This window comes from Platichthys flesus, chromosome 17 (genome assembly GCF_949316205.1).
Source record: "Platichthys flesus chromosome 17, fPlaFle2.1, whole genome shotgun sequence".
Classification (NCBI taxonomy): Eukaryota; Metazoa; Chordata; class Actinopteri; order Pleuronectiformes; family Pleuronectidae; genus Platichthys; species Platichthys flesus.
Genome location: NC_084961.1, coordinates 14,512,481 through 14,537,750, shown reverse-complemented (window position 1 = coordinate 14,537,750; position 25,270 = coordinate 14,512,481). Strand labels below are relative to the sequence as shown.

The window sequence follows — 25,270 nt, the reverse complement described above, 5'->3', positions numbered from 1 at the left end:
AGTAAATGTGGGAATTTTAAGGTTAAAAATCCTAAATGATCTTGTACGTACGTACGACACACTGTTTGCTGTGAATCACGATATTTCACCTTATTTTTTATAGAATCTAATTACTATTAAACCCAAGACTTCTGTGAAAATGCAGACTTGAACAAACATCAGTGTGAAAAGAACTGCCTTAAATGACATCAGTAATTTTTTTGAGATGAATGTGTTTAATTGATATTGGAATAAACTTTTATAGTTTGGTTCATATCCCATCTGCTAACATTGAGGAAGCAGGTGGAAATGATAATGCTTTGGCTTCACTTTTCAGGAGCAGGTGTGTCGTTCATCTTTACCTATAATCCATGGACATAAATAATAGAATAAGAGCTCAAATCTCTGAACAGAACAATATATAAAATGTGCCATAATCCCAAAATCTTTTCCTCTTCTCTTTTTTTCTCTGTTAATTGGTATGGTTTATTTTCCATGGACACCTCAAAACTTCATTGTCGTTTTTATTTTCAAATTGGTTTTAATTTGAAGGAGGCGCTTCATCTCTTACTGTATCCTGAGTAGCTCTCACAGAGGTGACAGATTTCTTCTCCCTGCCGCCATCCGGAGACCCAGACCAGGACCAACCCGTTGTGGAACAAGACCAGTGACGTCAAAATCACCCACAACAGGAAGGGGACAGGCAAAGAGGCTTTGTGGGACATGATTTATATTTCCGTTTATAGCATATAGGGATAAAGGGAGAGAAGATGCAAATTTGCCTCCAGATCATCTTAAATAAATAATGAATTGTGCCTAATTAGGACAAATTGTTTTTGTAATTTAAATGAACTTTTCTTTTTTGTATTACATATATTAGAGTTCAAATAAATATATATATATATATTGGCAACATAAGCAGGTTTCCCTTTTATGTTAATATACAAACAAGGTGATATTATAGAATATATAAGAGATCTTATCAATATATGATGACACACATGTTTTTCTAATTGGAAACTAACCAGACAGAAACCAGATGAACCCATGAACCTCCAGTGATTCCCTGCTCTTGGCTGAAGAGCTGGACCGAAGAGAGAGCAGCCATTGTTCTCCAGAGAATAAATAGACACGACTCGGTTTCAGTCCAACTCGTCTCCCCCACCACCGAACAGTGTTCCCCCCTGCAGATGGACTGACCACAGTGTTCGGTGGTGGGGGAAAAGAGTATTTTATTCATTGAGTTGCTTTTCTATGTTTAAAAGTGCTTGTAAAGATTCTCAGTCGTTCCTGGTCGAGCGAATATTATTAATAACTAAAGACAAAAATGATAATATTATAGTTCCCTGACAGAAAATTTAATATAAATTCAGTCCGGTATTTATTGTTTTAAATTTATGGTTTCGATTTATTCAATTATTTATGTATTAAAATTCAAATTCAAATCAAAATGTAAATAAAAGCACATAAGTATACCTTTAAAATACATATTCAGCAGCAGAAGCACATACATGAGACTCCTCACTGGTTATTATGAAATGTAAAGTAAAAAGCTAGAAACAATTCAGACACATGGTGACATGACTGCCAGACAGCAGCAGACACACGGCGGGTCGGAGGCGACCAGTCTCATCCAATCCCCTGTACCGACAGCAGGTGTCAGCAGAGAGCTAAGACAATGCGGTTGTGTTTACTTTTCTGTTTTCCAGATGATTTTTGGAATCTATATCGTGCATGTCACGTGAACCCTCGTATGGAGAAAAAAAGAGAAGCTGCAGCTGGAAATGTTGTTGATGCTTTCGGGTCGTGTCAGGAATGTTGGTGGTGGCCCCCCTGCAGATGGACTGACCACAGCGCCATATGGGACTTGATCTACCTTGTTTACCTCTTGAGCAACCAACCAGCCCTCTGTGATTTATTGTGTTCGGGGTCTTCACGCGCAGCCAACGCATCCTTCCACCCACTAGAAGACCCGCTCTCCATATTGGCACACATTGTCCCCTTTTGCGATGAATTTCGACCAGATCCTCTCCGCCGTCGGAGGCTTTGGCAGATACCAGAAGACTCTGTACGTATGGATTTGTTTACCCCAGGTCTTCCTCGCCTTCCACATGATGGTGAGCGTCTTCACCGGAGCCACGCCGCCGCACCAGTGCCGAGGCTCCAACTCGAGCTCAGTGGCCGGAGTTCGGTCCTCGGACCCGGGGGGGCTGAACTTCAGCCTCCTGTACTCTCCATGCTCCTCCACTGGCGTCCCGCTGCAGGACAACCGGACCGAGGGCGTTCCGTGTGACCGAGGATGGGTGTACAGCCAGGACACTTTCCAGAGCACCACGGTCACTGAGGTACATGGGGAAATGACAATAATGTTTAAATCTTTTGTCAAGAGCCACTTCAACTATTTATATAGTCACTTTCTTATAATAAAACCTATACAACATCGATAATTGAAGGGATAACAGCAATACTAATAACCATGTTGTTACTAGTTATTGTAATGCCAACGTACTCTTTAATACTGAGCATTTCTATCTCAACTACAGCTTGATTTGATTTACAGAAAATGATAATGATAAGATGCATATTTTATATTTGGACCCTGCATCATTTAAGACAGCTGTTGCAAGTTTGTTTTTCTCTTGGCATTGTTTTCCTGTTAAGTATATACTATATACTATAACATTTGCATGTTTTGTGTCTGATATATATATATAATGATGTAAAACAGCAGTACTGTTGTAGAGTGCCCTGAGCAAGACCCTTGTTTTTTTTGTGCCCCTCTATGTGTACACCACTTTCTGTGGATATGTTACCACAAGATGTTTAGTGTCTTTGTCATGGTGATGTGCTGGCCGATAAATTTCGTACCATACATGGCCGGATTCACTCACCAGGGGGCCATGGTGCAAATACAAGTGGGCCCCCCATTCATTTCCTCCCCCTCTGTGAGGAATGTGTAAAAAGTACACCTACGTGTTTGTGTAATGAAGTAACAGTAATAGTACTGTTGAGTTTTCCATCTTCTAGTGGGACCTGGTGTGCGACAAAGCTGGACTGAACAGCCTGGGTTCGTCCATCTACATGTTTGGCCTGTTGGTGGGGTCTGTGTTTTTTGGATCCATGGCTGACAGGTAGGCCACGCTGCTCAGCTTACACACACACACACACACACACACACACACACACACACACGCACACACACACACACACACACACACACACACACACACAAACACAAACACAAACACAAACACACACACAAACACACCAATCTACAGATAAACCAACCAACCAATATACAAAACAACCAACCAATCAACCTACCTCACTTATTACCCCTCTCTATCTCACAGTTGAAACTGTCTCAGAAATCTCATGAAACTCTCCCAAACTAGTGAAATTCCTGAAGGTTTATTGGCAGTTCACACTCAGGTCTCAACCTGTCATTCAGTGATTGACCCATGCACATGTGCATAGAAAGCAGAGTCACATCCACCTCTTCTCCTTCTGCACCAGGTACGGCCGACGTTTCGTCCTGCTGCTGTCCATCGCTCTTCAGACTGTGTTTGGAGTCGCTGTTGCCTTCGCACCCAATTTCCTCGTCTATGTGATTCTTCGCTTCTTGGTCGGCACCACGATATCTGGAGTCGTCATCAATGCTTTCGTACTTGGTATGAACCAAACACACACGCTCAAACACAAACATCAAGAAGACTGCTGCAGTGGCACTAATGGTTTTGACAGCGTTATGACACATTTCAACAACTGCACTGGATGAGTTTCCATGGAATGGAATGCAGACCTCATTGTAGGGGGTTTGGATTCCTCGCATACTGGACTATGGAAACTGGATGATAGATAGATCCCGGGGGGAAAGAGAAAAAAAAAATAAGACATCTTCTTCAATTTGAATAACATTTGAATAAACAGATCAATCGTCATTCAAATGTTATTTGTACAGCCCATATTCACAAATCACAATTTGTCTCAAATGGGTTTTAACAAGGTGTGACCATTGCTCTGTAGCAGTCAGTGGGGGCGGGGCAGTGGGCCTTCAGTCTGTGGACCGAGTTGAGCATAGCTTCTTCTATGTCCTAAAAAAAACTAGGTTACTAGGTCAAACCATGGGTCGAAATAGGCGTCAGATCATTTTGATAATTTGTCTTTGACTTCCCTTTTTCTGTCTGAGTGGGTGCTGATCTCCGTCAGTGAAGCAACGTTCATAGAATCGTCTGAATTTAGACATCTTCAACTAAGATGATTTGTTTCTCATGAGACAAAGAAAAGACAGTTATGAGCAGCAATGTTTTCCTCTGGGATGTTACTAACTGGTGCATATGTTCAGTTGCATTCAGAAAGCGTTTTTTCAAGTGTAATAATGTCTCATGCTATTTTCTGTTACCTCCTGTCCAAACCCAGGGCATAAACCCTGCCCTTTACCTTGAAGATCCTAAACACCAATGCCCACCATTCCTCTCCAATCCTCTTTCTCTTCCTCCTCCTCTTCCTCCTCCTTAGGCACTGAGTGGACTTGCACTAAGAGACGCATGCTGGCCGGCATCATCACGGATTATGCTTTTGGCCTGGGCTACATGCTGCTAGCAGGCTTGGCATATCTCATACGAGACTGGAGAAAGCTGCAGCTGGCTATATCAGCCCCAGGCTTCCTCCTCATCTTCTACATATGGTGGGAGAATCAACATTGCATCCTCTGTGTAGACACTCCTTGGTCATGAATACCCTCTTTGTGATCCTCATCTCCTCCTTAACTCTTATTTCTATCTCTCCGCTCTCCGCTCTCCTGTCCCCTCTCTTGTCTCCTGTCAGGGTGGTCCCTCACTCTGCCAGATGGTTGTTGGCTAATGACAGGAGAGAGGAAGCCATAGCACTCCTCCGCAAGGCAGCGCTTGTTAATGGTCGAGTTCTACCCCCAGTTGCACAGGTGAAATTTTACCACCCCACACTCTCATAAGCTACATAAGCCATTACACTGTTTCTTTTTTTCATGTCAAACACGTGTGCAAAGCTGTAGAGCTAACAATGAAAAAGGAATTTGGCTGAATCCATTTAAGATGCATTTAATTTGGCTATCACTTTTAATCCCTATCCAGACGATGCAGACGCATATCTCAAAGTACATTAAGTACACTGGGCATGCGTGTGCGTGAGTTTCTAAACTTAATTGTATGGATATAGCCTGTGCACCTTATTCAATCAGGAATTGTGGATTGATGTTAGATATGTAATTCCACCCTCAGTGTAAATTGCCCCCTTAATGGACCCTGATTTAGGACATTTCCAGATCCAACACTGGGTAGTGAGTGTTTAAAGAAATTTCAATTCGATTTTTGAATTTATAGTAAAATAGTGCCCGTGTTTGTCGTTATGACAAACTTCTCTCAATGCAATGGAAAAGTTTATTTATGGTTATTGAGTAATTTTGGAGAACAATAGAACTCAAACAGAGGACTTAGATATATCAGACATACAGTGGTCGAGTAGGATTAGTTAATTGTTGGTTAAAAGTTGTTTGTGAGATTTGGTGTAAATGGTAAAGAATGTTATAATTGATAGTTTTGTGTGTGTGTGTGAATCAGTTTGAAAAGTGCGAACTCATAGGTGGAGCTAAGCGAAGTTACTCAGCGGTGGATCTAGTTCGAACCCCTCAGATGAGAAAGCGAACTCTCATCTTGTTCTACATCTGGTAAATCTTGTGTATTATGGAGTTGTTATTCCCATCTTCCTTCTCTCTCTTTTCTTTTCTTACAGTTTTTTGCCCTTTCCCCTCTTTTGCAATCCCCAGGTTTGTGAACGTGCTGGTGTACTATGGCCTTTCACTGGGCGTGTCCAGGTTAGGGACAGATCTCTATCTAAACCAGTTTTTGTTCGGGTTGGTTGAGGTTCCAGCTCGTACTCTGGTCCTGCTCGTCCTGCCCTACAGCCGCCGAGTCACACAAAGCTGCTTTCTGGCTATTGGAGGCCTCGCCTGTCTGCTCATGCTTGTTGTCCCTGCAGGTCAGACGGGAATTGGCATTCATACGTTTCACTGACAGGAATGTCGTGAAACAACTTTATTCACTGGGATACTTTCTTTGTCTTTCCTCATCTCTCTCTCCCCCCCCCCCCCCCCCCCCCCTTTGTCTCTAGATCAGCCCAATGTCCTGAATGCGCTTGCAATGCTGGGCAAGTTTGGTATAACTGCTTCCTTTGCTGTCATTTACGTGTACACTGCTGAGATATTCCCCACTGTGATACGGTAAGACACCATTGTGTGTCTGTGCATGTTAATTATTTACAAAATTTTTACCATGTTGGGCTAATTCAATACAAACAGCAGTGCGTCTCAATTCAGGGGCTGCATCCTTGGGAGGAGGCAGTCTACCCGCCCTCATGACGGTTGTCTACCAACAGAGCTTATACACAAGATAGATCACTTTGATGGAAGGACCCATTTGTTGGCCTCATGTTGAGGAGCCTTAAATGGGGCAGTCTAGTCTTAGTGTTGTTACGCAAAGGTCTTTAATGAAGCCTCTGAAGGATGCGGTCCATGAATTGACCCACAGCTAATTGTTTCCACTGTTTCCTTGTGTCCCCATAGGCAAACGGGGATAGGTGTCTCCTGCATGTTCGCCAGGGTGGGTGGTGTGTTAGCACCCATCATCAACATGCTTCATAGCCACAACCCCACATTGCCTCTGGTCATTTTCGGTATCTCCCCGCTGCTGGGCGCCATTCTGGCCCTGGCGCTGCCAGAGACTGCCGACAGACCTCTTCCTGACACGGTGGAGGACACAGAGAACTGGGACATGATGAGGTAGAACGGACCTCTGTTTACCTTCCTAAGTAAAGTTTCAGTGAAGAGTTAGTGTTGTGACAAGAAACTGAATACAAGAAGGGAAGCATGAAAATCACTGAGCGAATAGAAACACTCAGTGTTCTTCCTAATTCTTTTAACACGTTGACTTACTACACATCAGTAGGGCGGTGTGGCCTAGTGGTTAGAGTGGTGGTTCTCCAACAAGAAGGTTGCCGGTCCAAACCCCACTCTCTCCCATCTGCATACCGAAGTGTCCTTGGCAAGACACTGAACCCCTAAATGGCCCCTCATGAATGTTGAGTGTACTAATTGTAAGTCGCTTTGGACAAAAGGGTCAGCTAAATGACATGTAATGTAATATGTAACATCAGATGTTGAAGTGTTATCACAGTTTAGGCTTATTCTGAATCTGTTGTTAGCTGTTTGTTGAGAATGCTTTTTTCCAACTTTATGTTTAGAAGTTAAAATACACAAAAACAGTTTTTCAATTTTTTAATTATATTGCTTCCATCTCTCTTTCCTCTAAATTTACAAACATCTTACCAAACATCCACTCACTGATCCCAACGCACTGACCCCACATTTACAGATCCCTGTCTCTATAGTCTCAATTCTGTTGACAGGACATTATCATCCATGAATTATTTTTAAATTAAGATTAAGATTAAGATGCATTTATTAGTCCCAAACACATGCACAGACATGCAAAGGCACACTCATGCAGGTAGGGAAATTTAATCTCTGCTTTTGACCCATCTGGTGCAGGACACACAGAGCAGTGAGCGACCATGTACGGCGGGGAGCAGATGTTGGGGGAGTAAGGTGCCTTGCTCAGGGGCACTAGACAGGGTAGGGAGACTCTTGGATTTTTGGACAGATCAATCCAGGTTTGTCTTTTGTTGTCTCTCCGTGGAGTCGAACCAGAGACGAACCAGAGACCTTCTCTGCCCATAGTCCAAGTTTCTGCCACTAGACCACCGCCTCTCCCAATAACCTAATATTAAAATAAGATAAAACAAGAAAAGATAAAAAAAAAGCCAAACCAAAAAGCAAACAGCTAAAAGAAACAGAAACTACACACCACATAGACCAAATGTGCTATAAAACCATACCACAGACTTTAGTGGCCACATTAACCCTACAACCATCAGAAAGTGACTTTCAATACAGGTTGAAGAAAGTTCTGAGAGCTTTTAATGTGCCCTCGCTGCTCAGCCTCCACAACCCTGAACTCTTATTGCTCAGTCTGCTTATATGAGAAAAACCCTCCTCTGCGACCAGCTCAGTGTGTGCTTTGTGTGTTGTCTCCTGCAGGTCGCCTCCAGCCAAGGACAACCCGGAGAAGTGTAAGTCTGTCAGCCAATCAGCCAGCAGCACAGAGGTGCAGGAGCTGCAGTATTCAGCGAGGCAGGCCTGACCTGTCAGTTCATACTGTTGAAATTAGTCTCACATGAATCCAGCCTTTGACGCCAGATACACTTCTTCAAACATCCTCTTTGCAGTAACACGTCAGGGACTAATTAAGACCTCTCTGCAAGAAAGCCAATCAGGTTTCATTCACCAAACTAGCCTGCACGTGCAGTTGCAGGCATATGCACACAAAGCAGGCATTCATCTGTGCTGCCAAAGCAAATCCACAGCCGACTGCTGCCTAACCTAAGTCAGGAGTAGTCCTGCTTCAGTCAAGTTTATTCCTCAGAAGTCATGACTTTAAATATGTTCTTGAGAATTTTTTTTTATTTCAAGTGTCAGTTATGGGAGGAAACTAAATAATTTGTGGCTGTGTGTATATAAACTTGAATTTATGCATTAACATGATTTAGCTCAAAACTTGTAATGTGTGTGATGAAAATAATGACTGACACTAAACCCAGTTAAATTTAAGGACTGGTGCTTTTATTACTCTTTGTGCGTTTCTTGAAAGCACTTTTATATTTTTGTATAGAAGTGTGTGTGGAATGTTTGTGGTACCTTTATACTCGACAAGCAAACTGCCTAGTTTTCCACTTAATGATCTCAAGCCAAGTGGAATACAACTGGTCCCGTCCGACTGCATGCAGTAGTTACCTTCAAAGTGCCAAATGTAGTATTGTAGTACAGTAGCGGATGTGACCAAAGGGATATTTGTATGTATTTATGGAGGTTTCTTCTTCTGATGAAAAATGACTTGCCATGATGACTTGGATCTGTGAAGTATCTAGTGTATTTTTTAAATGTTTAAGGGCTGTTTTTGTGAATATATATTAGTTATAATTAGTTTATCAGGGAAGGGGATTTGTATTTATCTGAAACTATTAATACCTGAAGAAAAGACATTTGGAGTTGATATGAATTGTAAAGTGTGTGTGGAGGGGGATACGCTTGTATCTCACTGCATGAATTTAGAGAGCATGCTTTACTGCCATCCACAGCATGTGGGTTGGTTAGATTTTCCAGAGATGTCACTCAGGCCAGCAAATGGAAGGATTCTCCACTTTTTATTTTTATTTCATTCATTTCCGCCTGATGCATTTGCAACAATGCAAATCATAAAACAATTATGAACAACAAAAGGAACTTTGTGATAAAGATGTACTTTGTACACCTAAAATGAAGGCACAGTGCCCGTGAGCTGTCAGCAATAAACTTTTCAAAAAACAATATTTAAAAAAGCTAACTGTTTGTCTTTGTGCAAATTCTACAGCATTTCAGTTCACTCAGTTCAGTTCAGACTTGGTGTTAACATCTGAGAGATACGATCACAAGTAGAGAGCGTTAAGTTCCTCTGAGATATGAGATAGAGAAAAGTATCAATCATTGTGTGGCAATGGGTTAAAACAAATTAACGACACTGACGCGTAAAAATACTTTTGATTCATTGTGAAACTAAAGCTGTTCAGAGAAGTCAGAGGGGTTAGTGATTCTTCATATGGGGCCCAGGGTGGATTTGTCTTGCCCCATGTGTCTGAATGTGGTTTGAGTAACTGGACCTCAGGATAATTTTGTGTGCGTTCAAAACTGAACTTACGGCTGCCCTCTTATTATCTGATCACTCAGGGCAGATGTTAAAACCAGGTCTGGACAGGGTCTCCATCACCATCCAACATTAACATTTCACACGTTATCAAGCAGCTCAATCTGATGCAATAATGATATCAACTCGTCCAAATTAGACGTCATCCGTCCCCAGGCACTCAAATAGTGGCTTAAACATACAGATTAATGCAGAGAGGACACATCTACGCCAGAGTTACGTATGTAGCATCGGTGGTGACACCACAGTTGTTATCCTTCATAGACATGAGGATGTAGCCGTCATTGCCCCAGTATGTGGACCATGAGTTCTTTATTAACCAGTACGGCTCGCCGCTCAGAGTGCCATAACCCACTGCAAGCACAGCATGGTCCAGATCATCAGTCGTGTTACCTGAAAAACAACAGAGGGGCTGAGTTGCAGAAAGAGAAAGACAATGGTAGTAAAAAAAGTATGAGAAATGGGGAGAGGACAACTCACCACAAGCAGGTTCGTAGTAGACGCCATGGCTGTAGAAAACAAATGATCGATGTGCTGCGTCAATACTAACGGCCACCGGACCGTTTTTATAGAGGGCCAGCTTAAGGGCCTCCGCATCCCCTGAAGTCACGTTGGTGTAGCTCTTGATCTGTGCAGTAAGCTGTGAGGCGTTCATGTGACAAAATCCGTTCTGTTCAGAAAAAAAAACTACATTTTAAATCACAGAACCAACCGGGCAAAAGCTACTCACATAACACATCTCACGTTTCTTAAAGGAGGTTCAAAAGCTGTTTAAGGATTGCGTGTTAGACTCACTGAAACTGAAGATTAAAGGTGGTATTTAAACCATAACATTACTTTCACAGGTACATTGTGGTGCTGGCAAAATGGCTTAAAGTGCCTAACTGTATTTTTGTTTGCTTTTCATTATAATTCAAATATTAGAAGAAGGTTTCAATTTGTTTAAACACTCTAAACACAAATAAAAGACATTTTATTTAGAGCATACATTCTGACTTCAAAGCACACCGTGGTCAGCTTGGAAATGGGATCTTCTGAGAAACATGTAAATGCACAGATAATTGTGACGTTTCAGGAAAATATTCAAAATGGTTTAAGTTCTGTTCAAGGAGAAAAACTAAATGCAATCATCATCGGATTCATTTTATAGAAACTTGCAACTTGAGTAGAAGCCGTTTCAATCTCTCCTCATCCAGTACTGAGCATATGGTTTATGGTTACTTGACATCTTGAAATCCTCTCACCATTCCCATATAGGCTCCATAAGTCTCTGTTGTAGCGATGCCTCCGTGTTTCATGATCCACTCGTATGCTCTCCACTCTTCCCCTCCATCACAGCCGTTATTGCCGAAACCCCAGGAACAGTCCACCAGCATCTGCTGAGAGAGAACCTGCAGGGAGCCCGTCTGAAAGACAAGAGGAAAGCACGGTCACACTCGAAAAGCAGATAATTAATCCTTGAGTGCACTGTCGTAACCTAATATTATGGCTTCATAAATCCATGATCTGACAAAAACAAAAAAAGGACCGAAGGCGGAAAAGAAAACTAGACTGAAGGTCATGTAGACTCTACAGGATACAAAGGGGCACAAAAAAACCAGACAAGACAGCTAAATATAAACAAAACTTTCAGATATTTAATAAAAGTTGATCAAGGTATTTAATACAAGCTGATCGTGAACATCTCTACACCTGCTCTTACTGTACCTACAGGTTTATAGGGAGAAACTGAGTTTATGAAGATGTGAATCTAACACTGGCCCCTGGGGAGTGGCTCTGTTTATGAACCTGTCTGAGGGGACGAGGGATGCTGGATCATGCAGGTCACGTCCTGCTGCTGTGAGCTGGCAGAGGCACAAAGACGAACTGCTGCTGCCTCACAACAGGACGTTATCACAGCCAAATCCAACTGGACTTGGAGAATTCAGTCACGGACAAGTTCACACATTGCGCTGCAGCTGTCGACAACTGACAACAGCTTGAGTTCTGTGAAACTGGTTAAAGAGTAAATGGTAGTTTGGCTGAAACGTTTACAATATTTTACAATTAATAAGGCAAAATGTTTTTATCAACCGATTGAGCAACCATCAAACCCCATAATAAGCCGGTCCAGTCTTGGGGATCGAGTTGCTTAGCAACACCAGAGAAGGAATTCCTTTGAGCGTCGCCTTCCACAGGACGGATTCAGGCTGAGACCGACATTCTTTTTTATTTACTCAAACATTCAAGTGTGAGTGAAAGTATCACAATGATTCCTCTTGTGGACCCGTCTCTGCTCTGAAAGAGAAGCAGCCATCCACTCACAGGGATATTTCCCTTTCAAAGATCGACAACTTGAATGCATCAGAAGTTCCTGAAGAATTATGATGCTGGACTTCAACCATAAATCTTTAACAAATCACGGCAGCTTTTCGCCAGAACATCCTCACACAAATTTCCACAACAATTATAATCTATTCTATACATTTCAAGTTAGTTAAAAAAATCATTCCTAATCCTTACCTTTTTCCTATTCATCTGCTTTTAAAAATTGTCATTAGGAAGTACCTCGCTTCACATCATATTTACCCCATATTTTCCATTTGTGCATTTCTTTGTCATGTGCCAAAATCTATATCCTTGATTACAAAAATGAGAAGACCACATCCCCCCCTCCACAGACATGGAGAAGAAGTATGTGGATGCTTCTTTGGGACGTCCTTAAATTCCTCTGCAAAAATGCCCCAATTCCATTTCACCCCTAGGCCCTAACCCCTAACTGTTTTGGGTGGTTATCTTGCATGTTCAAACAGAGTCACAAGGGATAGTTGTTGAAATCTTCCCTTACAAATTGGGACAGCCTTTCAAGAAGCCGTTACATTATCAGTAGTCATCTCGAAAAACCTGACAAGTCATCAGCAGTCGTCGATATAAACAGACGGGACTAAAGGTTTTGCCGGGGATGTCATTGTCATAATACTGTTGAGATCCTAAATAAACCAATGCTATTGTTGCATTAACTAAAGTGACAAACCTATACTATCCAAATAACATCTTTACTAATGCAGATAAATCAATGAATAATCAGTGATCACAAAGCATTCTGGGTACCTAGGTTTGAAGTGAGGTCAAAAAAATCTCTGTTTGGAGGAGTAGCCACCCCTTGGCCCTATCCCTCCCTCCCCACAGGTATCGGGGCAGCCTACCACTACAAGTGAACGTGCAAAATTAAGGGGGAGGGCTAAGGGGTGGGTCGAAGGGGTAAAATGGGATTGGGCCAATCTGTCGAAAAAAGTCATCCAACTTGTCACCGTTGGTCAAAACGGACCAAGGCTTGAGGCAGGGCCACCTCCCACAGAAACTAAGGGTCAACTACAAATGTCAAGCACACCTTCAGAGATGGTTGAGCGCAAAGAAACTGTATTTAACACCCAAACATTCCACCCTCAGGGCCTGAAATCGAAACTGAAAAGTGTTCCTATAATTCTCTATATTTCTTGTAATTATTGTTGTGTGCATTTGTCGTTGTATTGTGTGTACCTGAGTATAATGTAGGTAAATATCTAAAAATATGAGTTGTTATTTGTATATTTTTTCTGCATAAATGACCCATATCCCAACAGGAATTTAAACTGTTATCTATCAAAAAATATCAAGAGCATCTGATGCTTTAAAGAGCATATGTAGCACAGTCATTTGAAAACAAGCGCTGGTGCCAGTGACCATGGTGCATGCTGGTTCCTTTTCATTTTTCACCTTTAGGAAGAGAGCGCCCTCTACTGTTCCAGTAGTGGCAAAGCTCCAGCAGGAGCCACAGATGGCCTGGTCCTTCACTGGGGTCACAGCACCTGAAAGGAGAGAGGAGATGTAAATACTATGAGGTCTTCTGCAAGACAGATACCTATTTCTATAGTATTCAAGACATTTGTAAATGTACCATAAAGCCTCCAGTCATGTGAGTCGGGCACTTTCACCCCTTCATAAATCTCGGAGGCGAAGCGGAGACCTCTGTTTGGAGTCTTTCCGTTCCTCCTTCCTCTCATGGTGGCTAGTTCTGACATGGTGCGATCTGAGAAAGAGTTCAGAGCCACAGAGAAAGGCAGCCCAGCTCGGTTCTTGGAGTGGACAAACCTACAGGAGGGACAAAGTTACCAGGTCATGAAAAATCCTCCAATGAAAACTTAAATCATGTCTTAAAGATGACCATGTCCTTGAAGAAAGTCTACATGGACACAGCTCTTAGGTATTTTTCGTCTCACCGAAGATTATGAACAAAAGCGTGCTGCCTCTTCTCATGTTCCCTTTCATCGCTGTACTGACGCTGAAACTTCTCCTTGAAATGGCTGAACATGCTCTCTGAGTGACCGGAGGCCGAGGTGTGGATGAGATCTTTCATTGGATTGGCCAACATGTGGTGCTCCACCCCTGGACCAGGAAATCCCCCACAGCTCATAGCTAAAACGGAAAAAAATGAAATGCGTTCTTTACGCTTGTACATTTACAGTTTGTAAGTAGAGCTGGAGACCACATACCTTCAGGCAGGGAGAAGTCTTTGGGGTCCACATGAGTACTGAACCCCTGGTAGTCCACCAAGTATTTATCGTAGTGAGACCCCAGCAGTGTGTTGTATCCCATCATCTCATAGTGGAGAGGAGTAGCGGGCTCTTTTCCATCAGCGCCCGTTTCCAAACGGGTCACCCACAGTGTGTACGTGTTCTTCTTGTTACCCACAGTGGTCACATTCTGCCAGACTTCACACAGGGAACCTTCGTAATACTCCTTCCTCAGGAACTACATTTTTATTTGCAAGAGCACAGACGGTGGGAGGATTTCATTAACAGCAAAGCATTGAGGTTAAATAAATATTTTAAGCAGTAAATTATGTGGTTTGAGATGACTGGTACATTATAAAATTAACACTTTATTTTAAGAAGAGGAAGTAGCCCTGTTTAACCCCAGTCTTCAACACTTCTATGTTTTTGCTGGGAGACTATGGAAAAAGTCACAATGAACTTAATTCTCAATCATTGAGAATGCAGTGTAACTGACTCTATAAAAGCTCTATTGCCATTTAAGGAAATAACCGAGCTCACTTCCCCACACTATATGCAAATAATCACATACGTCATCTGTGTTCACGTGCTGTTTTTACACAAATCTTAGTTTGCAGCTGGGTTCAAATGTCAATGGCAATTTGTGTGTGCGAGCAAGCAGAGTCAGGAGGGGCCGATTCCAATAATGAGCTGCAGATCAAATATGAAGAAAGATTTGAACTAAAGACAAATTTGGGTGCCTGAACTTAGCGCTGACCACTTATGATCTGATCACTCAGGGCGGACCATAACCAGGTATCATGCAGTGAAAACTTCTCTCACAGTCTTCAAGTTTGTTTACGCTGATAGAAATACAAAATTACTCAAATAACTGTTTTAAAAAAACTAAACATTGAGGGTTTCTAATGTGCATACACACCTGGAAGCCCTGCACATCAGGCAGCGATGCCTGCGGTGTGACAGTTTCATTCTTTGTTCCGTTGACCAGAAAGCACTTCATCACATTCTGTTCAATCTCTGTGGTCTCAGGGCTGATCTTATAGGAAACGCCCCACGGCTCCTCGGCCCCCAGCTGGTATGTGGACACTTGGCCTGGGGGCAATCAAGAGGAGAGACGTTAAACACTTACAAAACCATTATCTCCTTAGAGCATCTCTCCTGACCAGTGTCCTAAAACAACAATATACCACAGAGACCAACAGTGGAGAGGCTTGTTTACACTCACAAGTTGATGAAAATGGTCACATACACAAAGGTGATACAAGTTAGTTTTAGCTTTATTGTGAAGCTCTGAAGCGCTACATGTGCACCCCAAACAAGAGGGTCAGAAAGAGACTGAAAAGGCCGATACACGCTTTACAGACTTCATGAAAGTCCACCTTTTGACAGACCACAGTTTAGAAACAAACACTTCAAAAAGTCACATGAATTTGGAACATGATTCAAGAGTTGAGTTCCCCCTAAAGTGCTTACTCATTCTTTCTCACTTCTTTGTTTATGTAGCAAGTGATTAGGAACTCTTGACACTTTGGTCTGATACACAGTGTGCTCAGTTTCACATCACTAATCCAGCCGAGCAGGGACAAATGCAGAGTCAGATTTCAGAGAAAAGCAGCTTTCTTACCATGGTAATAGTCTATGCGGCTGGACTTGGCTGCAAGATCTATCCAGGCCTCAAAGGGCTCCTTGATCTCGGCATAGGGCAGAGAGATCACTCCTGAAATGGAAATGTAACAGTTTAGTAATGAGGTTAAATCCTGAGAACAACATTATATTATAATCCTGCTGTGGTACAAGGTTTTTACCTTTGACGTGGTAGCTGCTCCCAAAGTCTGGAGGGGAAGGGACGACTTTTCCCTGTGAGGCTGAAAACACACAACTCGTGCTTCACATCAACTTCAAAAGGACCGACAAGCTAAATATAACATCATAATTCAGACTATAAATGTAACGGCCGATGTGATTATTGAAGATTTATTCATTACGCATGTTCCATAACTGAGACCGTATACACATAAGATAGTGTTATTACTATGTTGTACACATATAGCTGGAGCCATTATAAAGATTTCATTACATTTTAATCAATAATAGGCGATATGATATATGTTTCATGCATGCCGAATTAAAAAGAATAGACAATAGTATTTATTGGAACCATAAACAGGTTTCAAATGAGTATGAATTAATAGCTATAAGCAAGTAAATGCTAAATTGACGGTAATTAGGTTTGAGCTTGGTTTAAGTGCAAACAACCACACTAAGACTGAAGCAGATGATAATTATTTCTCATAATTTTACAACAGCGCGGTACAGCCAAACGTATCTGAAACCATTGTTCAGCAACCTGGACGACAGCATTGCCATTGAGGCGACCAGCTGCTCTGCTAGCATGTAGCTAGCTCGAAGGGGCTAAAAACGAAAAGTGGTACCTTACCTGTGACAGCCAACAGAACAACTACTGGGACGAAGCAGGCCCGCATCCCTTCTGCTGTGAGCTCAGAGAACCAGGAGAAACCACACAGTCACAGCAGAGTCAGACAGCAACACAGGACTCTGCGTTTACCAAGCTACTGACTGCGTTTACCAAGCTACTGACTCCCTCTGTCGGCCAATCACATCGTGGCGTGGAGGAGCGTAGGCCAATCAGAGACGAGAGGCGGGTCCTATCTGTTGGGACATCATGTGAACTTTGTCACATGACTAACCTTTAACCATCGATTAGAGATTTGAGGAAAAAATTGCATTTGCAAAAGTTACTCAATCCAAATATTACAAGTAATGAAATTACGACTAGATTCAATATACACAGCATTTTACAAGACATGGTATGAGACAGGAGTGTATATAAATATAAATAAAAGCTTTTAAATGACCATAGCTGAATAAATAAGAGGTGTTGACATAGTAGGATTTGGTAGAGAAGATAAACTAATATTGATTAAGTGGCTACTGAGTAGAGAAAAAGGCCACATGTAAAGAAAACAGTGAAAACCCATTTCAGCAAGTGAAAGAAAAAAAGGATGAATGCTAAATCTAAATAATGAGATATTAATTCATAATTATGATAAAGTAGGTCACAATAAAATAAAAAGTAAAGACCAGATGTGTCCTCTGACTTCAGGGTGAGTAGAACGTGTCTCTCAGGTTCCCACTGACTCAATGAACAACAAACACACTTTGAATGGAGTTTTGTGGCTAATCCTGGACCTGTGTTGTCGTAGAAACAGGGCCCCGCGTCACCGACCATCTGGAGGGAAAGAACCTCATTGGCTGTCTCTGACAGTTGTACAGTTAATACACCAAAATTATCATAAAGATTAAACTCAATTAATCTGTCAGATTATTTAATCCACTTTTAATCTGTGTGAGACAAGTTGATGGTCCACTCATAAGTGTGTGGTTGAGATAGCAGCTGGATCCACCAGTGGTCTCTCTACATGAAGGAGGGCGGCACAGGCAGCTGTTTCTTGAAGTGTGCCAACTCCCTCTGGAGAATTGTCGACTGCTGCTGGAGTCAAGGATGATCATCAAACGCTGCTCTGTTCAGAGTTAACTGAAAATAAAAAGCTGATTTTAAAACTGACAAAACAAACTGAGCCCATGTGAAACTTTTAAGATTAGATTAAGATTAAGATTAAGATGCATTTATTAGTCCCAAACACATGCACAGACATGCACAGGTACACTCATGCAGGTAGGGAAATCTAATCTCCGCTTTTGACCCATTTGGTGCAGAACACACAGAGCAGTGAGCGACCATGTACGGCCGGGGAGCAGATGTTGGGTGAGAAAGGTGCCTTGCTCAGGGACACTAGACAGGGTAGGGAGAATCCTATTGGATTTTTGGACAGATCAATCCAGGTTTCGTCTTTTGTTGTCTCTCCGTGGAGTCGAACCAGAGACGAACCAGAGAGTGAGTTTCCTCCGGTTTCACACAACCGGTCCTTTCAATACTTTCACTGACACAAAAATACAAGTGTGTCCTGTTGTATGCCATGTTACAGACAATGTGTGGCCTCTTCAAAGCCTCAATTTAAACCTTTCACATTAAAACACTGTTTTCACTGAATGATGCTGCAGTAAAATTTGGATTTGAAATGTACATGTTCTCCTTTGGTTTGATGATTTCATTCAGTGCAGATAAAGAGTCTGAACTTCATCAAACATCTTAATGCAACAACACAGAGTTAGACTAAAGTGTCAATAAACTGTAGATTAATGACACAGACTCTATTCAGGCGACATGTGATCTGATCTGTGAGGATTTAAATTCAATCTTTTTCATGAAAGTGAAATAAATTGATAAAAACACATGTGATCGTCTCTTTTTCTTCATCATAAACATGAGAAATATAACGAAATGACGAGGAAACTTCATTTTCAACTGACAGTTTTTTTATTCAAAGAGAACACATGCATCTTTTAAGTTACATCAATTCTCTTGAGACTCCTGATCCGCCTCCCGCAGCCAGGTGAAGAATGCTGTGAGTGACTCTAGGGCCACGCCTTTACCCAGCTGCTCGGGTCTACTGCTTGTCCCCCAGTAGTAAAACGGGTCCTCGGAGATGACGTCCCCGTCATACATGCAATCAAAGAAAATCCGGAGGAGGTCTGGAGAAAAAAATTCATGTCAGTCATCGTTTCAGCTGTGAGGTGAGACCAATTCCTATTGTTATCAATTCAATTCATGGGATTTGTAAATAGATAAGAAACAAAAAATGGATGGATTATACATAACTGAAGACGGGCATTGTGTTTTGCAAAAGTGATTTGGAGTCGGAGTGATGTTCCTCGAATGAACAAATCATGTTAATGTCAGTGTGAGAAGAAATTTGAGATACAAAACTTAATCCAAATTGTTCCAAATGTCCTTAAAGTAAAATCGAAAATCCACAATTCCCTATAACAAGGCGAAGTTCCTCTGCTGATGAAAATCATGTGACAAGAAGCAAAACTCCAGAGCAGCTACTTAATGGACCTTTTAGTGAGATTTAACTATTACACTTGTTTGATCACAGCTGAGAACTTGTTACACAGTTTGTTCTTAAGAAACGAAGAAAAGGATCATGTGTGAGTTTCATTTGGACTGAACTCTGATGCAGAACTTACTCGGAGGCTGATCAAGGATGACGATCAGAGCCTGAAGGGAGTGAAGCGCATGCAGCTGTTGCTCAGTGTCTGAGTTGCGGTAGTTGAATACAGGCAAACTCTTCTGCAAGCGTGCCATGTCCACTCGGCACTTGGTGTCATCTGCGAAGTGAAGCAGGAGGCAAAGTTAATTAATTCGCTCGGCAGACAGTAAATATTGTATTCAGCGGTGCGATTTGAGCAGAGAAGAGGAGTCTCGGCTCCGGCTGGTGGAGAGCTTACCTTTCGCTGCTGCCTCGCAAACAGCTGACATCAACTCCCTCATGAAGGGAGACAAGCTCAACCTAGATTCATCCAGGTTCTCCTGAGAAACAGAGAACAGAGGAGGAGGAGTAAAAACACGTCTGTCAACTTCGCAAGAGTCAGCTCAGAAGAGGAGACTGTTGGGCCTCATACGAGGTACGTGCTCTACTGAGTGCTTCTGGATTTAATTATTATTTATATCCACCTGATATTGGTGCAATTTCAAAGTACGTAGATGTGTAATGAACGTATCTCTGGTCTTAAACTGGAGCTTATGTTTCATTTGTTTAGTTAGTTTGTCCGCAGGATTAATCAAAAACTACTGAAGTGATTCCCATGAACGTTTTTGGATCCAGGGAGGAAACTGTAACATTTTGGAGCACAGGTGGATCTAGGAATTGTATTGATGAGATCTTACCAACAATCGTGGACCAACATTAGCTTCAAGTTCCAAATTATAATTAAATTCTGTTACTTTACAACGAGGTGTAACTCAGCCCAACTCCGTCTGCCATTCAGGATTTTTACCACTAACTCGCAGAGGCTGGTTGGTGTCACTTTTCGTACCTTCACACATTCGAAGGTCTGCTCTTCATTGGCGATGTCCTCCAGCACAAGCTTCTCCTGAGACAGCGCAGGTTTCTCTGTGAAGGCAAATAAACAAACAGTCACAACAGTGTGATTAATGGCAGAGAGTGAATGTGTCGATATTATTGTCCTGTCTGTCCGGTGTTGGGTAGCAACGTGCGCCTCACCAGGCTCTGGGACTCTGCGCTCTTGCTCAGATTCCTCTTCGGTGTCACTCGGTATCCGTGGCACGACTCCTTCTTTGTCCAAGTCTTTTCCTGGGTCCTCCTGGGCTGGACTGTCCAGCTGCTCCTTAGAACTCGTGAACGGTTCAGGCTGAGGCAGTGGCGGCGCAGCGCTCAGCGGCTTGTCACCGCGCTTTCCACGCTTTCTTCCCTTTCTGCCTGTGCTGCGACTGATGGGGGATGAATAAACAAAGAGTCAGGACGGATGTCAGTATAAATGAGAAACTCGGAATAAAAAGCTTTTCAACCAATTTGGAACGAACTACAAATTATTATCACTGCCCTTAAAATCACACAGGGTTGTCATCTCATACCTTCCGAGAGTTGTCCTGGCGTCAGAATCAGTTTTTTGTGGAGGAGCAGTGGAGGGTTGAGGTGAGGGGCTGGATTGCAGCACTGAGAAGCGGTTGAGGCCCGCAGAGATGAAACGTTATAAGAGAGATAAGTGAAAAATAACAATTGTGGATGATCAGAGTCAAGGTCCAGTCATTAAGAGGAAGATGCTTCACCTGACTCCGTATACAGGATATGCTGTAAGTTACTTTTTTATATCAGGGTTTCATCAAGTTAAATTTAAAACCTTTTTAAGAACATAATGAAAGAAATTCTCGTAAAATGTAATAGATATACTATCAGACTCCCAGATTTCTAACAGGCTGAATATCAGAGATGAATCAGTCACAACTACAGCTAAACAGAGCGGAACAGTCAAAATGTCCAGCAGAGGGAGAACTAAGCTTCTTTCCAAAGCACTGTCTGAATTCTGCAATGCCCATTGTTAAGCAAGGACAAGTCCCAACCACATTACTGCATCCATTCCATACGTTGTATTTTGTAAACATGAGGTGACCCATCGGCTTAGTGAACAAGTGTGCTCCCTGTTCTACACTGAAACATGTCAGAGTGCATCCAGCAGGCAGAGATCCCACAAAGTCTGTTTTCCTTCTATTCTGCAGTACCTCATGGATCCTTTGTGCCACCTTTGCACTGCCGAACATGTTACTACAGTGATGCAGATCAGATAGGAGCAGGGAGAGTTTTTACAAACAGCCCGGTTGTGACGATTCCAAGGATTAATCATAAACAGTTATGGGACCCGAGTTCTCTAATCCTAACCCTATGTACGGTTTTCCAGCTAGAGAACAGGAACCACGGTCGAGGAAGTCTGAGACTAAAATGGAAAAACATTTAGATCCGCTTCATTAAAAGTTCAAGATGAACTTGTCTCAACACGAAGAACGATCTCACCACTTTATCTTAATTACAAAGTTGGCGATGTTCGACCAAGACAGAGTTTTCAAAACAGCCTCCAGATTCAGCCCAGACCATCAGGCACAAAAGAATTAGCCACACAACTGTTCACGTTGTCTGTGATCAGTTTCTACCCAGAGGTCAAAATATACTATATTCAACTTCTCTTATTTTGATACACTGTTGAATTGATTTACTCTGAGTTAAGGGCGTGAAATCGTGGGCGTGAGGAGGAAGCATGAACAAATTGACAAAATGCTCCTGTTATGAGTGTTATATCAGTAATAATAAGAAAATCTAAGAAACTTGTTTACCAATATCTGCATAAATACTAAAATGTGATAATTTTCTGATTATAGAGCAGAATCAGAACAAGTCCTGACTCTGCTTTAGGTTCCAGCTTTAAATCAAATGAACATTTCAAATCTCTCAGATCAAACTATCATTATAATAATTTCAGCAAAAATAATTTAAATGTTTGAAGTCTGTAGCCAATTCTCCAGATTTTACCTGCAGGTCACGTCTGACAACGATTTAAGTTTCCATGGAACACCACCAGTTACCACATGGTAATTGTTTGTCATTGTTTTTGTGATTCCAATGTAGAAATATGAGCAAATCAACTATGAGGGACAGAAAGTAAATAGCAGCTTCACGTCTCCTGTATGCAGTGCATTTGTACAATCCTCACAGTAGAAGGTAAGAAAAAGGTAGAATGGTAAGATCTGTCTCGAAGCCTCGGACAGCTTGTCTCACCTCGGAGAACATTGGGCCCTTCTTTGGGTCGGTGGTCCTGCTGTTCTTTTCCATGGGCACAGTGTTGCCCGGCTCCTCTCTCTGTAGGCCCTGATCCCTCTGCTCACTTGGATCTGTGAAGACACACCCACACAAAAAAACACAAAAAAAACAAACAAGGAAATACAGGTTTTAGATTAGTTCACAGGAAATACAGTGGAGTCAAACGGCTGTGAAAGTGGCAGAGAGAGTGACATCTCTGACTGTTTCTGTTGCATGCTGCGTTACAAGATGAAATATTATAGCTCAACTAGCAGATGGGAGGGAGTAAGGGGGCTTCCTATCTACTGTTGGGAACAATATCATCTCTGCAAGCTATAGGGACAGGAGGTCTACAGACTGGCTTCCTGAGTCACTATAGCTGTGTCGATGGGATTCTAAGCCTTAAAGAGAATTTAGAATGCAGGCCTGACCTGGCTGTCTCTGGGTCTCTTTGGAGAGGAGTGGCTGATGCACTTTTCTTGGCTCCTCCAGATCGGGTCCTGTGGACACCCAGTTGTGCTGAAGAAAAAAAAATGTACAGAACCACAAATGACTACAAACCTGAATCAGACAGATCTGTAGTGTGAAACAGATTTCTCTGCTCTTTATCTTTGACAGATTAGATAATTTAGGAGCATGTGTGGGTTTGATCACACTGTGCTAGATACATTTTGGCATAAACAGAGGAATCAGTCAATCACAGAGGAATATTCTAATGACTGAGGACAACCTGATGAATTCATTAAGGATCAATAATCATCACGTCCTCCTCAGGTTTCTTAAATTTTTTCCCTGTTCATTGTTTCTATGGAATTCTCTTACATTTCTTTGCCATGATCTATGTATCTATCTTTATCAGTCCTTCTAAAAAGCGTTAGATCTCGTTAACAACAGCAGTGTAGATATTAGTTAAACAGAATATGACCAGAATATATAGTATCATGTTGAAAGAAATCTCTGTGGTAAAATCCCTGTTACTTAGGAGAATTTGACTGTTGGAATCTTTACAATTGTGCAAATGAAAGAAAATTCGCGAAGACCCACTTACCAATCTCAGGTCTATAACATCCTGCAGCATCGACCGTATACGAGTGCACGTCTTCCCCTCTCTGACGATTTTTTTAATTTTGTAAAAATACCGATCCATCCGAGGCTGTTGAGACACAGAGGGAGAGAGACGGTTCATTTGAGACTTGAAGTTCATGTTCAGCATGTCTCCATTCAATCTACCAGACAGCCGGTTGCAGATATTATTATTCGACAGAGTTGACCAATTGTCCAGTTTATCACTTGGAACAGTCTTGACCACCCAAATTGAAACCGGAACATTTCATCAACAGCAGCATGAAAACGGTAAAAGCCAGAAACAAACAGAGGCAATTCACTGTAAACGTTCACCATTAAGGCTTCTGTGCTGAGGAAACTACCACATTAAACAGGATGAACATCTCTGAAGGACCAGTTGGATGATTCATTAGCACATTCTGTCAGATTTAATTGACAGAAGAATATAGGAAACGTAAAAATGCAGCAGAAATATATTTCATTAGGAAGCCCAATAGGGAAGCTTGGAGTATATTTAAGTTTCCGTGGTCAGAAGGTTTTGTTTGCAGGGTGACTGGTATAAGATGAGGATCAAATCACACATCACAGTGCAGCAGAGAGAGAGAGAGAGACAGAGAGAGAGAGAGAGAGAGAGAGAGAGAGAGAGAGAGACAGAGAGAGAGAGAGAGAGACAGAGAGAGACAGAGAGAGAGCAGAAATGCCACCGGATCATTCATGTCAATCCAAGTATCTGAGGACCCTGGATGAGACCAGCTGGGAGTCACCAAGTGAGGCAGAGTGGGGACACTGAGGGGATATTCCCGTTTCCACATAACCTACTTGTAAGCAGTTGCTGTGGGATTGAATTACACCGGAACTTTTCTCTTTTATATCTTGGAAACTGTCTCCTTGTAAATCAGAATCACATTTTAAATAACTTATTTGACACGTGCAGAAGAATACATCTTGGTGAGATGAAAGCAGAGGCATGAACTGATCTTCTGCTGCACTAATGTCAAAAACGCTGCTGACAAAAAGTTCACATCACATCTTGATCCCTGCAAACAACGCATTTCTCTTAATATTTAATTTTGGAAAGGGAAACCAGCCGTATATTATCCTGTAAATTATATTTGAAGCTTTCAATCTGTAGCCCTTCAGACCTTTCTAAGACTGTAATGAAATAAATTTAAGATTTATGTAAAATTTACTACCACCAGCTTACCTTGGCCTCCTCTATGTCAAGGACCTTGCCGATTGATGTGAGCAGGCTGCAGAGACATGCTAAAGACTCTTCGTCGTTGTTGTTAAGCAGGTTGACCACGCAGTCATGCATGATTGTTGCCGTTTCCATCTTTTGCTTGAGCAGTTTGCAGATGATCTTGATGTTGCCAATGGAGAAGCCGGTCACGATCCGTCTAATGGGACCAAGGAAACAAACCTCTTGAACAGAGTTGAAATCAAAACTAAAAGACGTTTCGCTAAAGATCAGGCGTCACACACTAAATGCTATATACATATCAGGATGCAAAAGAGATGTTATAGACGTGGAAGACACCAACAAAGATGTGAAAGTTCAAGGTAACATTATATACATTTTCCAACAAGTTTATCCAATAACCAGGGAATAATTTGTGGATCAGGGCTTCAA

General features: G+C 42.0%; 3 protein-coding genes across 3 annotated transcripts; 1 reads left to right on the top strand and 2 right to left on the bottom strand.

Moving 5' to 3' along the window:
* Positions 1-1,560: 1,560 nt before the first annotated feature.
* Positions 1,561-9,938, top strand: si:dkey-166k12.1 (solute carrier family 22 member 13). Its single transcript, XM_062409528.1, has 10 exons — positions 1,561-2,324; positions 3,007-3,110; positions 3,496-3,650; positions 4,498-4,666; positions 4,807-4,921; positions 5,577-5,683; positions 5,783-5,994; positions 6,127-6,235; positions 6,578-6,793; positions 8,111-9,938. Exons 1-10 carry the CDS (start codon positions 1,989-1,991, stop codon positions 8,211-8,213), a joined length of 1,626 nt encoding a protein of 541 aa, XP_062265512.1. The 5' UTR covers positions 1,561-1,988; the 3' UTR covers positions 8,214-9,938.
* On the bottom strand, positions 9,255-16,937 carry zgc:110239 (uncharacterized protein LOC550326 homolog). The gene is made up of 11 exons (XM_062409527.1): positions 16,779-16,937; positions 16,147-16,206; positions 15,966-16,058; positions 15,261-15,433; positions 14,321-14,579; positions 14,048-14,243; positions 13,726-13,919; positions 13,545-13,636; positions 11,054-11,215; positions 10,290-10,479; positions 9,255-10,202 (listed from the first exon to the last, which is right to left on the bottom strand). The coding sequence occupies exons 1-11, from the start codon at positions 16,822-16,824 to the stop codon at positions 10,015-10,017; spliced, it is 1,653 nt and encodes a 550-aa protein (XP_062265511.1). The 5' UTR covers positions 16,825-16,937; the 3' UTR covers positions 9,255-10,014.
* A 1,801-nt stretch (positions 16,938-18,738) lies between these two features.
* Positions 18,739-24,955, bottom strand: LOC133972737 (eukaryotic translation initiation factor 4 gamma 3-like). Its single transcript, XM_062410316.1, has 10 exons — positions 24,845-24,955; positions 23,624-23,728; positions 23,007-23,075; positions 22,556-22,667; positions 20,862-20,976; positions 20,491-20,717; positions 20,303-20,379; positions 19,715-19,796; positions 19,454-19,594; positions 18,739-18,955 (listed from the first exon to the last, which is right to left on the bottom strand). Exons 1-10 carry the CDS (start codon positions 24,953-24,955, stop codon positions 18,777-18,779), a joined length of 1,218 nt encoding a protein of 405 aa, XP_062266300.1. The 3' UTR covers positions 18,739-18,776.
* Between the last annotated feature and the right edge of the window lie 315 nt (positions 24,956-25,270).